Source organism: Erythrolamprus reginae, chromosome 2 (genome assembly GCF_031021105.1).
Source record: "Erythrolamprus reginae isolate rEryReg1 chromosome 2, rEryReg1.hap1, whole genome shotgun sequence".
Classification (NCBI taxonomy): domain Eukaryota; kingdom Metazoa; phylum Chordata; class Lepidosauria; order Squamata; family Dipsadidae; genus Erythrolamprus; species Erythrolamprus reginae.
This window is the reverse complement of record NC_091951.1, coordinates 66,714,184-66,728,692: the sequence shown is the minus strand read 5'-3', so window position 1 is coordinate 66,728,692 and position 14,509 is coordinate 66,714,184. Positions and strand designations below refer to the sequence as shown.

At 37.9% G+C, this 14,509-nt stretch overlaps 1 protein-coding gene across 1 annotated transcript in view; it reads left to right on the top strand.

Moving 5' to 3' along the window:
* SUMF1 (sulfatase modifying factor 1) overlaps positions 1-14,509 on the top strand; it is a 54,209-nt gene that overhangs the window by 27,696 nt on the left and 12,004 nt on the right. The window contains exons 6-8 of the mRNA XM_070736721.1: positions 4,335-4,457; positions 4,809-4,923; positions 7,577-7,690. Coding sequence (XP_070592822.1) covers positions 4,335-4,457; positions 4,809-4,923; positions 7,577-7,690 — 352 coding nt within the window. The remainder of the gene's footprint in view (positions 1-4,334; positions 4,458-4,808; positions 4,924-7,576; positions 7,691-14,509) is intronic.

The window sequence follows — 14,509 nt, the reverse complement described above, 5'->3', positions numbered from 1 at the left end:
CAAAAGCAGGCACTGAATGCCTGGATCATGTGATTGTAGGGACATTGCAACAGTCAGAATTCAAGGACTGGTCATAACTATCCGCATTCAGAGTCATCACAAATTTGAACAATTACGTAAGAAGCTGTCATAACCCCAAGGAAACACCTGTGTTCAAATTTTGGGAAGGTTGTATTTTTACTTTCCATTGCAATTTTTAGATGTTAGCTATTGGTATATAGTTTATTTTTAGTGAATTATATGATCACATTTCAAGTATAAATTAGATTTCATTTATATTAATCAAACTACAGAAAACCATAGAATATAGCTAAAATTATTTTATACAGTAAATATAAAAAGGTTGAAAGGTTAGAAATATGTGTGCAAATACATTTGCTCCCCAAATTCAGAATCTCAACCTGTATCTCTTTTTATTAAAATAAAGAAGAACTTTTAATATGAAGTCCTAGTTTTCCTCCCCCCTGGATTTATTTTGGAAAAAAACTATAAGCAGTGAAATGGCCTTCAAAATCTGTCATTAAATGTATTAATCAGTCTCTTCCCCTCAGGGCTGGTAAAAACATTTGGCTTTTTTCCCCCTTTTTTCTTTTCTCCCTCCAAAAAATCTTTTATGACAAGAACCATATCACGATAATACCATCTTTAGTGTACTTCTCTTACTTAGTCTCCAATGGGAAAGAATGAAAATGAACTGATTGCAAAAATAGAAACATCCATTGTCATTGGGGAAAAGGGGAAAGAAAGACAGATCAAAATCAGTTCAAAATAAGTGTTCTAGATATCTGCTCTCTTTAACCTTAATGCCATGTGAAAGTTGATCTTCCTGATCTAGGTCATAACACTGACTTATTCATCTGAGTGTTCCAGACTAGCGTTCTGAAATGAGGACACTTAATAAGAGGAGGCTATGTTCTACTGTGCTTAGAGCAAAGAATTCTCATTCCATACAATATGGAAATGAAACAGTCTACGGAGAGGGGCAGCATACAAATCTAATGAATAAATAAATAAAACAAGGGGTCCAGATCCAGAGCTTGGAGAAGGCAGGTGGGAAGGAAGGTTGTGAGGGGCAGAACTTTGCAGAGAGGTGAGAAAGGCAAGTGCAGGCGTTAAGAAAAACAACAACACTACAGTAGTCCCAAAGGTTCTTTTTTCAAGAGGCAACTGGACTTTCTGGTATTTCTTTGAAGACATTTCGCTTCTCATTCAAGAAGCTTCTTCAGCTCTGAGCTTAGAATTAGCTGAAGAAGCTTTTTAGATGAGAAGTGAAACATCTTCAATATAACCCCATAAAGTCCAGTTGCCTCTTGAAAAAAGCACCTTTGCGACAACTGTGACCTGGATGACTGAGAAACTGCATAGACAACACTACAACACTTCAATGTTTACGTAGATTCTCAGTCATGCATGTCATGGTTTTCCCAAAAGGCAACTGTTTTCAAAAAGCAACTAGACTTTTGCTCTGTTTTTTTTCTTTGAAAACATTTAATTGAAGATGTTTCTTCAGTTGTAACTAACTGGTGGGGAATGGAAGGATACCAGATAATTGCAAAGAATGTAAAACCTTCCATTCCGCACAAGTCACTTAGAAATGATAAAATGTTAAAAAAAAAAGACCTCAACCAAAGTTGCCTTTTTGGGGGGACAGGACATCTTTGGGTCTATAGCAGTGAAGGGCTACCAAAAGTTTTACTACTACAATGTGGGTGTGGCTTATACAAGACGCTCTGCATTTTCTTTCAACATCTCTCAGTGCAAATTGGGTGCTCTGGGGTGAAGCTCCATTTTCGCTTCCCCAACACATTCCCCTTGTCCGGGCAGCAGCCCATCCCTGATCTACAGTAGCTTTTCAATTATAGCTAGATTATAGAGAAGAATTGCATGTGTTTGACTTGACCAGTTTCAAGACTTTGGTATTGTTATGATGATTTGTTTGGTAACTTTAATATATGAGTAAAATGATGATCCTGAAGTTCATCTTAAATTTGAAGGGCATTTCTGCATCTGTTTGGATGCTCAAAAAAACATTTCCCATGATGAAGCAATAACAAAAATTAACTAGATATTTTCTTTTCTTTTCAATTCTTTAAGTTAGCAACTTCTATTGGCAGTTCTGTGTTGGCAAATACTTCAAAAGAAAAGGATTTAGGGGTAGTGATTTCTGACAGTCTCAAAATGGGTGAACAGTGCAGTCAGACGGTAAGGAAAGCAAGTAGGATGCTTGGCTGCATAGCTAGAGGTATAACAAGCAGGAAGAGGGAGATTATGATCCCACTATATAGAATGTTGGTGAGACCACATTTGGAATACTGTGTTCAGTTCTGGAGACCTCACTTACAAAAAGATATTGACAAAATTGAACGGGTCCAAAGACGGGCTACAAGAATGGTGGAAGGTCTTAAGCATAAAACATATCAGGAAAGACTTAATGAACTCAATCTGTATAGTCTGGAGGACAGAAGGAAAAGGGGGGACATGATCGAAACATTTAAATATATTAAAGGGTTAAATAAGGTCCAGGAGGGAAGTGTTTTTAATAGGAAAGTGAACACAAGAACAAGGGGACACAATCTGAAGTTAGTTGGGGGAAAGATCAAAAGCAACATGAGAAAATATTATTTTACTGAAAGAGTAGTAGATCCTTGGAACAAACTTCCAGCAGATGTGGTAGATAAATCCACAGTAACTGAATTTAAACATGCCTGGGATAAACATATATCCATCCTAAGATAAAATACAGAAAATAGTATAAGGGCAGACTAGATGGACCATGAGGTCTTTTTCTGCCGTCAGACTTCTATGTTTCTATGTTTCTTGTTGCCATCAGGATATGTCTCTGAAGTTATGGGAAAACTTACATACTGTACTAAATTGAAGAATAATGTCTATAATGTCTGCATTTTATGTATTTTTACAGTGCTAAAGCAGTTTATAATAAAAAATGGGTTTCTTAATTAGGTACTTGGATTTAGTGTGATTTATTGAGATGTTCATTGCCTATTTGGTTATCATTGGTTGATTGGTTATTGCAGCTTGACACTCTGCAAAGGAAATGATTAGTTATTATAGCTTGGCACTCTATGCTAAGCTCAGACATAGAGGAATTAAGTGTATTATGGTATATATATCCTGTGCTATGTCTTGCTTAAATGGGATCAAATAAGACATTAAACTGTAGGTGTCTCTTTTGGAGGTAGTGGACAAATGCACTTTAGCCTGATCAGAATCAAGCATATCTTATGAGATAAGTGAGACCAGCTGATATCTTTAAGTGGTGCAAATGGATCTAAGGATTGCTTCTCCTGGGTGTGCTCTTTCTGGAGAGCTTAAAAGACATCTCTACCAAAGAGTTTTACTTTGTGAGCAAGAGTTGGCTGCTGATAGTTATCATTGCATTTTAACTATTTTAATTCCTCAAGATGCTCTGGCACCCTGCCTGATTTGTAACTCCAACTTGAAGATATTTCTAATCTAACGATTGGTATTTAGGGCAATTTTGCGTAAGCAGAGAAGCTTTTTGTATTTTGGTACATGTAATCCTTGACTTACAACAGTTCCTTTAGTGACCATGCAAAGTCACAATGGCACTGAAAAAAGTGACTTATGACTGTTTTTCACACTTACAACTGTTGCAGAATCCCCACAGTCACGGGAAGCCAGGCGAGGAGAAGCGCCCCTCATCATGAGCAATGGCGAGTTGGCCACGCCCACCCAGTTACATGACCACCGTGCAGTGCCGTGTGCACATAGGGACTACACAGAGTATTGAAAAAGTGGTTTTGACTTGTCCTCGCACTTATGACTGTGCTCACATTTTACCTTTTGCACCCTCTCTTCTCACTGTGGTGAAGAGAAGCACCACAGTTGTGAAGTGAGTGACACAGTTGTTACGAATGCTACAACAGGCATAAATGTGGGGACCGTTGTAAATGCAAGGACTGGCCATAAGTGTGAGCACTGGTCAGAATTCACTTTTTTCAGCGAAGCAGCAGCGAGATAAGTTAGAACCCACGCCTGCTGCTAACATGTGATATTTGGTAGCCAATTCATTCCATTTTCCTTTCAGAAGAATACAATTTCACTTTACCTTTTGCTTTCCCTTTCATCAACTTTGATTTTTGTTTTTAAAAATTGTGTCCATTAACTAGATTGAATCTAACTCTAAAGGTAAAACATCAGTTGTTTTGCCTTTATTTGTTTTGTTACTAGCACGTATTGTGTCAAACCAGTTCTGTGGTTTGGTAAGATATTCTAACCTTTTCCTTATGCAGAACCTTTTCCTTATGTTGCCAACCCTACTTTACCATTGGCTTTGTCTGTATATCTCTCAGGATGGATCATCCAGTTCTTCATGTTTCTTGGAATGATGCTGTGGCCTTTTGCAGTTGGGCAGGAAAACGGCTACCAACTGAAGCTGAATGGGAATATAGCTGTCGAGGAGGTCTTGAAAACAGGTACTCGTTATTTTATAATTTTCCAGAAAGATAAATTAAGCAAAGAAACTGCAGTATATGTACTACCTAATCTCTAAACCTGAAAAATCACTTTCCCCCCAGAAGTTAAGTTGATGCAGAGTCAATGGTATTTAATTGAATGCTGTATTATAAAACTTCTGTAGAAGTGCAGGCTGCTAATATTTACATTTTAAGGAGGGTAGGGTGTCCTCTCTCTATCCTCCTCCCACCTCTCCACCTTCTGATATGCCATTAGCTAACAATATTTTTTATAGTAATCTTATTTTTGTTGTAATATGATTAAACATTACAACTGCCTTTCTTAACTTTTTCCTACACTTCTTTTGACAGACTTTTTCCCTGGGGAAACAAACTTCATCCAAATGGTCAGCACTATGTAAATATTTGGCAAGGAGACTTTCCTAGAAGCAATACAGAGGAAGATGGCTACAAAGGCACCGCACCTGTACGTTAGTGATGTAATAACAGAATTGGAAATTCTATAACAGTACTATTCCTCTTTTTCTTTTAATTCCATCATCATCCTATCCATTTCAGCATGTTAGGTCCCACAGAGTTGGCCTTCTCCGGGTCCCGTCGACGAAATAATGTCGTCTGGCGGGACCCAGGGGAAGAGCCTTCTCTGTGGCGGCCCCGACCCTCTGGAACCAGCTCACCTTGGAGATTAGGGTTGCCCCCACCCTCCTTGCCTTTCGTAAAGTTCTTAAAACTCACCTCTGCCGTCAGACATGGGGGAATTGAGACATCTTCCCCAGGCCTATATAATTTATGTATGGTATGTTTGTGTGTATGTTTCGTTTTTAAATAAGGGGGTTTGGATATTTTTAAAATATATTAAATTTGTCATTGTACATTGTTTTTATTATTGCTGCGAGCCGTCCCGAGTCTGCAGAGAGGGGAGGTATACAAATCTAATTAATAATAATAATAATAATAATAATAATAATAATAATAATAATAATAATAATAATAATAATAATGATAATGTTCTAAACTCTTACTAATCACCATTTCATCCAGGCCTCCTCCAAATCTTGTGTATATCTCCCAACGTTTCTATAAAAGTTCCATCAGTTATTCTTTCTAGTATGACCTAAGGCAGAAATTATTCCAGCTCTGGTATTCCAATATGTACGCTTAGTACAAATAAAGTTATTTTGAAAAGTGTAGTAATTTACATTGTCACTTCGTAAGATATTTTCCACAGAGTCACCATTTCTGAACTGGTAAGAAGAATCACTAAGAAATGATCCTCTGCCTTTAAGCCTAAGTATAAATAGAAGGATGAGGGAGGGTTGAGAGACCTTTTAATTTTATTCTGGTGAAAAATAGAGAATAGACAGAGAGAGAGTTGAGCCTGCTGACTCTATATATTGATTGCAACCTCACCCCTATTAATTTGTAGGAAAAAGGTTAATGAGGTGCATCTGGCTTTTCTCTCCTATGCTGGATAGAGAGTTTTGTAGTGCACTTTTCTCTTCTGACAAGCTGTTCTCCAATCACAAATGTCAGGGTGGGGGGGCAGACAATTTATAACTGGACAGTCATGCCTGCACATATAATGAAAATGAGTTGTTTTGGTCCTTAATACTGATGTATTTTGATTATCGCCAAGGAAAAGGTCAAGGTGGTTTTTTTTATATGGATTGCTTTGCTTCCTGCATTATTGATCTAAGCCTAACATAAATTGTCACAAATTGATTTCCTGTGTGTGACTTTGTATTTCTGAGAATTGGCTAGGAAACCTCTATACATGCAGTAAAAAGGTAACATGCTTATATTGTTCTGTATTTTTGAATGTTTTTAACAACTGTGTAAATTGGCCGGAGTTGCTAGCAGTCTGGCATCATATACATTTAGTGTATATTATTTTTGGTGGTTGTTTCACAGTCAGCCAGATGTTTAGTCTAGGTTTGGAATTGCATTTACCAATCGAGTCCTTCCCAAGGACTTGGAATAGGCAGATGTTATTGTTTGATGATGTTAAAGGCATCACTGCAAGTTGTAATCTGTTCCAAATAAAACAGCTTTTGGCAGATGATGAATGGTAATTTTGACAATTTTGACAATGTTCATGTAGTCCTCCAGTTAGCTCCTTCATTTTCTAACACTTTCTCTGTTTTGTGGTTCCACTGCAAATTATATTTTTATGCGAATATCCAGTGTGCCATAGTTGCTGCTTTGTCATGCAGTTGTTTATAGTCCATCTGTGTGATCTTCTTGCAGCAGGTAGCTGGGTGGTCCACTATGTCTTCAGCTTCTTTGCAGAGGCAGCATTTGCTCTCTGTGGCTGTCTTCTCAGTTCTGGATTTGTATGCATTTGTTCTTAAGGCTTGGTCTTGTGCAGTCAGAATTTGATCTTATATGTCTCTTTCTTTAATTTTCCTGTTCTTATCCATTGCTAACTTTGTTGTCATCTGCTTTGCCTGCTAGGTTTTCTATATATTGGTCATGTAAAACTTGATCTTGCCATGTTCGTTTTCTTTTCTTCATTTGAACTTTCTTGTAGGCCAATATTTCGCTAGTATTCCTTCATTCACTAGCTTCATTGCATCTTCTTCATTATCTTCAGATATTCTTTCAATTGCTTCTTTCTTCTTTAATTGCCTGATAAACCTCTAACATTCTACACCCACCTATTTTCCTTGGTATAGTTATTATTGGCAGCAAGAGAGAATTGAAACATATCCTTTAGTGAGGCTATCGAGCTGCAAGAATGAAGAGCTCAAAATTAAAAAAAATATTGATGTATCAAAACTGAAGCAAAGTAACATAACAAAAAACACCATTACATATCAAATTTGGTTAGATGGGCAACTACCGTAGGTATTCTTCTATGGCCAGAGTACCTAAAGATCTGGGCAAGGAGTCTGTCTATAAAAGATGAGAATTTAGAAAATATGTTGAGCGATTTTTCTCTCTCTTAGCAATGAGAAAATTGCAATATTTTCTTATTCATTAAAAACAATAAAACAACTTCAAAGCAATATTCTACTGATGAATTCTTCTTTCCCATTCAATAAATTCATTGGTTACTAACAGGATAAAGAATCTGATTTTTCTGCAGCATTGAACACTTTTTTTTCTCTCTGAGGCAGGTAACAGCATTTCCTCCAAATGGTTATGGTCTTTACAACATTGTGGGAAATGCCTGGGAGTGGACATCAGATTGGTGGGAAATTAATCATTCTGCAGATGAAGCATATAGCCCGGTGAGTATCTCCAGCTGCTGATTTGCCTCTTTTTCAACTAATTTCCTAGTTCACATTTGATGCGCTGCATGGTTGATATGGAGCAGCATGATTATATGCATTGTCCAGCTTAGCTGTTTTTGACAGACTTGCAAGAGGAGTATCCATTTTCCAACAGAAGTGTAGCTGGGGTTTACAAACTACAGTGATCCCTCGATTATCGCGGGGGTTACGTTCCAAGACCTCCCGCGATAATCGATTTTCTGCGATATAGCGGCGCGGAAGTAAAAACACCATTTTTGGCCAAAAACTACCCCCATGCACCCTTTTTCAAGGCAGTACAAGGAGCCACCGTTCCCCGTAGGCACCCGCCCGCCCGCCGTTCACCCGCCCGCCCGCCCGCCGTTCGCCCGTCGTTCGCCCGGCCACCCGCCGTTCGCCCGGCCGCTCGCTCCCCGGCCGCCCGGCCGCCGTTCGCACGGCCGCTTGCTCACCGCTCGCCCACCCTTCGCCCACCGTTTGCACGACCACCCGCCGTTCGCACGGCCGCACGCTCGCCGCTCGAGAGCAAGAGGGAGAGAGATAGAGAAAGAGAGAGAAGGAAAGAAAGAAAGAGATGAGAGAGGGAGGAAGAGTGTGAGAGAGGAAGAAGCAAGATAGAGAAAGAGAGAGAGAAAGAAAGATGAGAAAGGAAGGAAGAGAGTGAGAGAGATGAAGAAAGAGAAAGAGAGAAGAGTGGAAGGAAGAGAGAGAAATGATAGAAAAAAGGGGAGAAAAAAAGAGAAATGAGAAAATGATTGAAGCAGAGAATGACAGGAAAGAAAGAGAAAGAGACAGAGAAGTGACTCTTGGTGATGACGTATGACGTCATCGGGTGGGAAAAACCGTGGTATAGCAAAAAAACCGTGGAGTATTTTTTAATTAATATTTTTTGAAAAACCGTGGTATAGCGTTTCGCGAAAATCGAGACCGTGAAAATCGAGGGATCACTGTACTTTTATTTTTGAGATGAAGTTGAATGAATGTCTTGTACAATGGAATGATTTGCAGGAGTGACGGGAATTATTTTCCTATAAAACAATGTTGATAAAATGTAAAAATAGACAAATATGCCTAACTGGATAGAAGTGGTGTGAGTTGATGTCTATGGCCCTAAATATTAGGCACATGAGAGAATTCTGAACTTTTCCTTCTTGTTGCTGACTTAAGTTTTTACTTCCAATTGATTTATAACTGTAACACTATTTATAGTTGCATTTCATTTTCCCCATTGTATCTATGAGATTTTAAAAATTTTCTTCTGCAGTCCATGAGCAAAACAACCTTAAATTATGAACTGTATCAATATTAGATTAGTGGGTTTTTTAACCGCTATTCACCATGATGATGCATATTCTAATGAAGTGAAACAATGTTTTTTCTTCTTGAAGGATGTATAAGCATTAATAACAAGTCACCATATCTTTACCTCTTTAAACCTGAGATAGCAATAGCACTTAAGACTATATCGCTTCACAATGCTTTACAGCTCTCTCTAAGCCAGTGGTTCTCAACCTTCCTAATGGCATGACCCCTTAATACAGTTCCTCATGTTGTGGTGACCCCCAACCATAAGTCTAGTGCCAATTCTCCCAAAAGAGCTTTATGCTGTCCTATTTAGCGATGTTTACAAGCCACCCTCATACATACAACTGTGCGTGTCAGCAAAGAACATGTATGGAAGGCGCCCGCACAAGCAAAGAGCATGCACTCATATTTTCAGTGCTGGGCGAACCAGTAGGGAAATTATGTGAATCTCAACACTGGCTCAGGTTCTATTTTTTAAAAGAAAGAAAAGATAAAATATCTTACTGCAGTCAAATGCTATTAACCTTTGCACTTCCTTTAATTTGAATACATTTTATGCATGTATGTTACCTTCGTATTGTTAAATAAAAGTACCACAGAATTATTCTATCTATCTATCTATCTATCTATCTATCTATCTATCTATCTATCTATCTATCTATCCATCCATCCATCCATCCATCCATCCATCCATCCATCCATCCATCTATTTGATTTGTATGCCACCCTTCGTCAAGGACTCGGCGTGGCTAACAGCATATAATATAATAATACGGCAAATCTACCGTATATACTCGAGTATAAGCCGAGTTTTTTAGCCCCAAAAATGGGCTGAAAAACACAGCCTCGGCTTATATTCGGGTCATTGACAAAGTCACCACACGAGGGCGCCATTGCTTGAGCCAGAGCGAGGAGGCACCAGCTTTTGTCCCCTCTGGCACGCCGTAGTTCCTCTCCCTAGCTCAAGCAAAGAAGGCAGCCATTTGCAATGGTGAGTCGGATTAAAAAGGCCCCCTGCTGTCAGATTCTCCTCCCCCTCCTTTGAAAGGATTTAAACTGTTTAAAAAATGGTATTTTGTGGTAGTTGCTGTCCTTGCTTGGATAGGATCTAATAATGTGTTATGAGGCAGAGCTAGACAGGAATTCTTTTTCTATCTGTCTATCTTTCTATCTATCTATTTTTCTATCTATCTATTTTTCTATCTATCTATCTATCTATCTGTATCTATTTCTATCTATCTATCTATCTATTTTTCTATCTGTCTGTCTGTCTGTCTATCTATCTTTATATCTATATCTATCTATCTATCTATCTATTTTTCTATCTGTCTGTCTGTCTATCTATCTTTCTATCTATATCTATCTATCTATCTATCTATCTATCTATATCTATCTATTTTTCTGTCTGTCTGTCTATCTATCTTTCTATCTATATCTATCTATCTATCTATCTATCTATCTATTTCTATCTATCTATCTATCTATCTATTTTTCTGTCTGTCTGTCTGTCTATCTTTCTATCTATATCTATCTATCTATCTATCTATCTATCTATCTATCTATCTATCTATCTATTTGGTTTTCTATGCTGATAACCTCACAGCAGCTAATGCTGAAGCTCTTCTTTGGATACACTTATTTGTTTGTTTGTTTGTTTGTTTGTTTGTTTGTTTATTTAATTGGATTTGTATGCAATCCCTCTCCAAGGACTCAGGGTGGCTCACAGCATATATAAAAACAGAACAATAATGTAAATCCAATTAATGATGAGAAGGAATCCAGTTTTGAAGGATTTTAACTCTTAGGTTTTAGCTTTGTTCCTGATCGAGCTACTTTTTTTACTTTTTAATTTATTGTTAATATTGTTAATTTGTTTACCCTCTTTTAAATTTACAGAGCTAGTTTACTGGTTTTCTTTAAAATAAATATTCTAAAACATGTCTCAATTAATGTAATTTTATTGTTTTCCATTTTTATAAGTTACCAGTAGCCACTGCATTTTCTAACCTCGGCTTATACTCGGGTCAATACGTTTTCCCAGTTTTTGTGGCAAAAATTGGTGCCTCGGCTTATACTCGGGTCGGCTTATACTCGAGTATATACGGTAATTAAATTTAAAATTACAATCTAAAAATTTAGCTTTAGTAATTAATTTAGCTTTTGCAGTCCCAGATATGAGTATCTCTGGGCCAGGCAAGTTAAAGATCTCTTTTAAATGCATGAAACTGCTTTATGGTAAATATAATTATTGGTTCATATAGTGGCTAAATACCCCAATGTTGCCTAATCTAACTAAAACAATCTTGTAGTCAGTCTATTCTTCAGAGAGGGGCGGCATACAAATCTAATAAATAAATAAATAAATTCTATTCAGTCTCCAGAATAGAATCAAAACCTGTTAATCTTCTTGCATTATTTGAACACAGGGATAGGTGCTGGTTTGTCAAATGCCATTAAACATAGTCAAGTTTCCAGTATAGAATTATCACTTGTTAATAGAGGAGTCCAAATTTGGAGAGTGAGACACCTGAAGAAAATACATGGGTAGATGAATCAACCTAGGGGATTTACATGTATATTGTAATATGCAAGGAACGTTATTGTTTATGTGCTTCTGAAAATAGTAAAAAAAACAAACAAGCTAGAGTATGGGAGAGAGAAAAAGTAAAGGAAAACGAAAAATAAAGGGGAAGGAGAAAAAAATTCAGCTGGTCAATGTTATTGTGTGCTTTCTATCTACTTTTCATTGATATATTTAATCAATTTCTGTAACCATCCAACTCAAACAGGTGTCTCTGGGTGGCATACAATTATTGAGTGCTTCTTAGATCTGGAAGTCCTTTTCTCTCTCAAAAAAAGAACTGCCTGTAAAATGGAATGACTGTCTCTCTGGAAGGAACTTCCTCTCTCTGTTTCATCCAAAGGATAAATTTGAAATTCTTCTGTTTCAAGTTAACTCACTTTAGAACTCCACAGGTGGCACACAGAGCCATATCTGAGGACATACAAGGCATTGCCCTATGTCAGCTCCGGCACGCATGTGTGTGCTGGCCAGCTGATTTTCACCCTTCTTTTCAGCCATTTTCGCTCCCCCTAGGCTTCAGGAGGCTTTTTTTGCCATCCCCAGGCTTCAGGAGGCTTTCCTGGACCTTGAGGGGAACGAAAAACTGCCCAATGGACCTACTGGAATCTGGAGGTTTCAGTGAGGTCTGCGTTCATGAGTGGGGGGGGGGGCAGTGTAGAGGGTCGTACCCATGTGTGTGGGGAGGGCATTGCATTATGGGTGTGGGCACCCGAGCTGAAAAAGGTTCGCCATCACTGCCATAAGCTGTCCATGTATCGTTTGTGGGTTTTCCAGGAAGCAGATGGTTAATCATTGTGGAAAGCTGCACTTTAGATAGGCCTCGTTTGGTTTGGTTTGGCAAACGGCCTTCTCTGGCTCAAAATGCATGTGATTGTTTTCATGCATTTCTCTCAAATTTGAATGGTACGGTTTTGGTTTGCGTACTGCTTTGGAAACTCAGTCAGTTGTGATTTACTCAATAAAACATGATGAAATAAACCATTGCCAAGATTGTTTCAGCCAAATAAGAGTCTTTTCTCTCCAAGATCCTATAAACCATGTATGGGGGCATTTCAAAACAGCGAGTTTAAGCAACTGGCAAAATAGGGCTGCTTGTTTAATTAGGTATTGAGTGGAAAACTGCTTATATTGTTTTGCTTGTTTAGACCTCCAAACCACCATGGTTTTGTGCCAGTCATTCTTTCTCACCTCACTGAGTTGTTGTTTTGGGGAGAATAAGATGTGGAAGGAGTATTATGTGTGTTTGCCACTCTGAATCATTTATAAAGATAATTAAGACAGGATATAAAATAAATAAATCGATTCTTCTGACATGGTAAATACAAATTCTTCCAGATTGCACAAACAAACAAGCAGTATGCTTTTTTTAAACTGTAATTAAAGCTCCTGTCAAGAATTTCTTTTGTAATAGCTTCTATTTTTATGCTATAGTTTATGCAACAACTTGAAATTAGAATTTAAAGTACTTGTGTTCATTTGCATTTTCTGAAACAGACACTTTGCCTTTCTGCAGATGTATGAGTAAGTATAATAAATGTGGGCATTATCCAAAATGCAGGCACATCTTTCCAAATATTCTATACATGCAAAGGTATCTTCCACTTGTAGATATTTAATTTCTCATTAATGCAACTTTTTTTTCATTTACTTCTATCTTTCCTAAGCCACCATGCTCTCTTCAGGATACTTGGCAATGCTTCAGCATCATACTAGGATATATTTCCCTTGTCTAATGAGGCATCTGATGTGACAAGACCTAGTACTAATACTCAGCAATGTTTTACTTTCTCTTCCTGATTTATTCATGCATGAAGTTAACAGAATAACAGACTTGGAAAAGAGCTTGGAGAACTTCTAGTCCAACCCACAAACAGGAAACCTGACACCATTTCAGACAAATGGTTGTCTGATCTCTTCTTGGAGAGAAGAGTACAGTGTTCCCTCGATTTCCGCGGGGGATGCATTCCGAGACCGCCTGCGAAAGTCAAATTTCCGCGAAGTAGAGATGCGGACGTAAATACACCATTTTTGGGTATGGACAGTATCACAAGCCATCCCTTAACACTTTAAACCCCTAAATTACCATTTCCCATTCCCTTAACAACCATTTTAGTCACCATTATTACTGGTACGCACCATTGAATAAGACACTTAGTGATCCTGATATTTATAAACATAATTATTTATTAACAATAATTATTTTTTTTGTTATTTATTTGCAAAAATTATTAGTTTGGCAATGACATATGACATCATTGGGTGGGAAAAACCGTGGTATAGGAAAAAAACTGTGAAGTATTTTTTAATTAATATTTTTTGAAAAACCGTGGTATAGGCTATTCGCTAAGCTCGAACCCGCGAAAATCGAGGGAACACTGTATTGGAGCACCCAGAATTTCTGGAGGCAAGTTGTCCCTTTGATTAATTGTTCTGTCAAATTTTTTCTTAGTATTAGGTTGGTTCTCTCTTTGATTAGTTTCCTCTCTTCAGGTGCTTTGGAGAACAAGTTGATCTTCATTTTCTTTTGTTCAAATATTGGAACATTGTTACTATTCCTTAATATATATCTATTTCCCTCCCTCCCTCCCTCTCTCTCTCTCTGGTGGGTTCTGGATCCTTTTGTTGCCAGTTTGTTGAGGGTTTCCTGCAGCAATTAAAAAATAGCTTCTGTGTATGTGCAGAAGCAAAATCCAAGATGGCGGTGCCCACAGAGACACCAACAAAACCGGCTTTGTGACATCACCACCGAGTTACTAACAGCTCTAAAGACAATCATTTGTCTGAAATTGTAAAAGATTTCCTGCATGAGCAGAGGGTTGAACTAGAAGACTTTCAAGTTCTTTCCAACTCTGTAATTCTATTCAATATATATGGCTTCTTTTTTATTAAATTAGACATACCCACGCCCT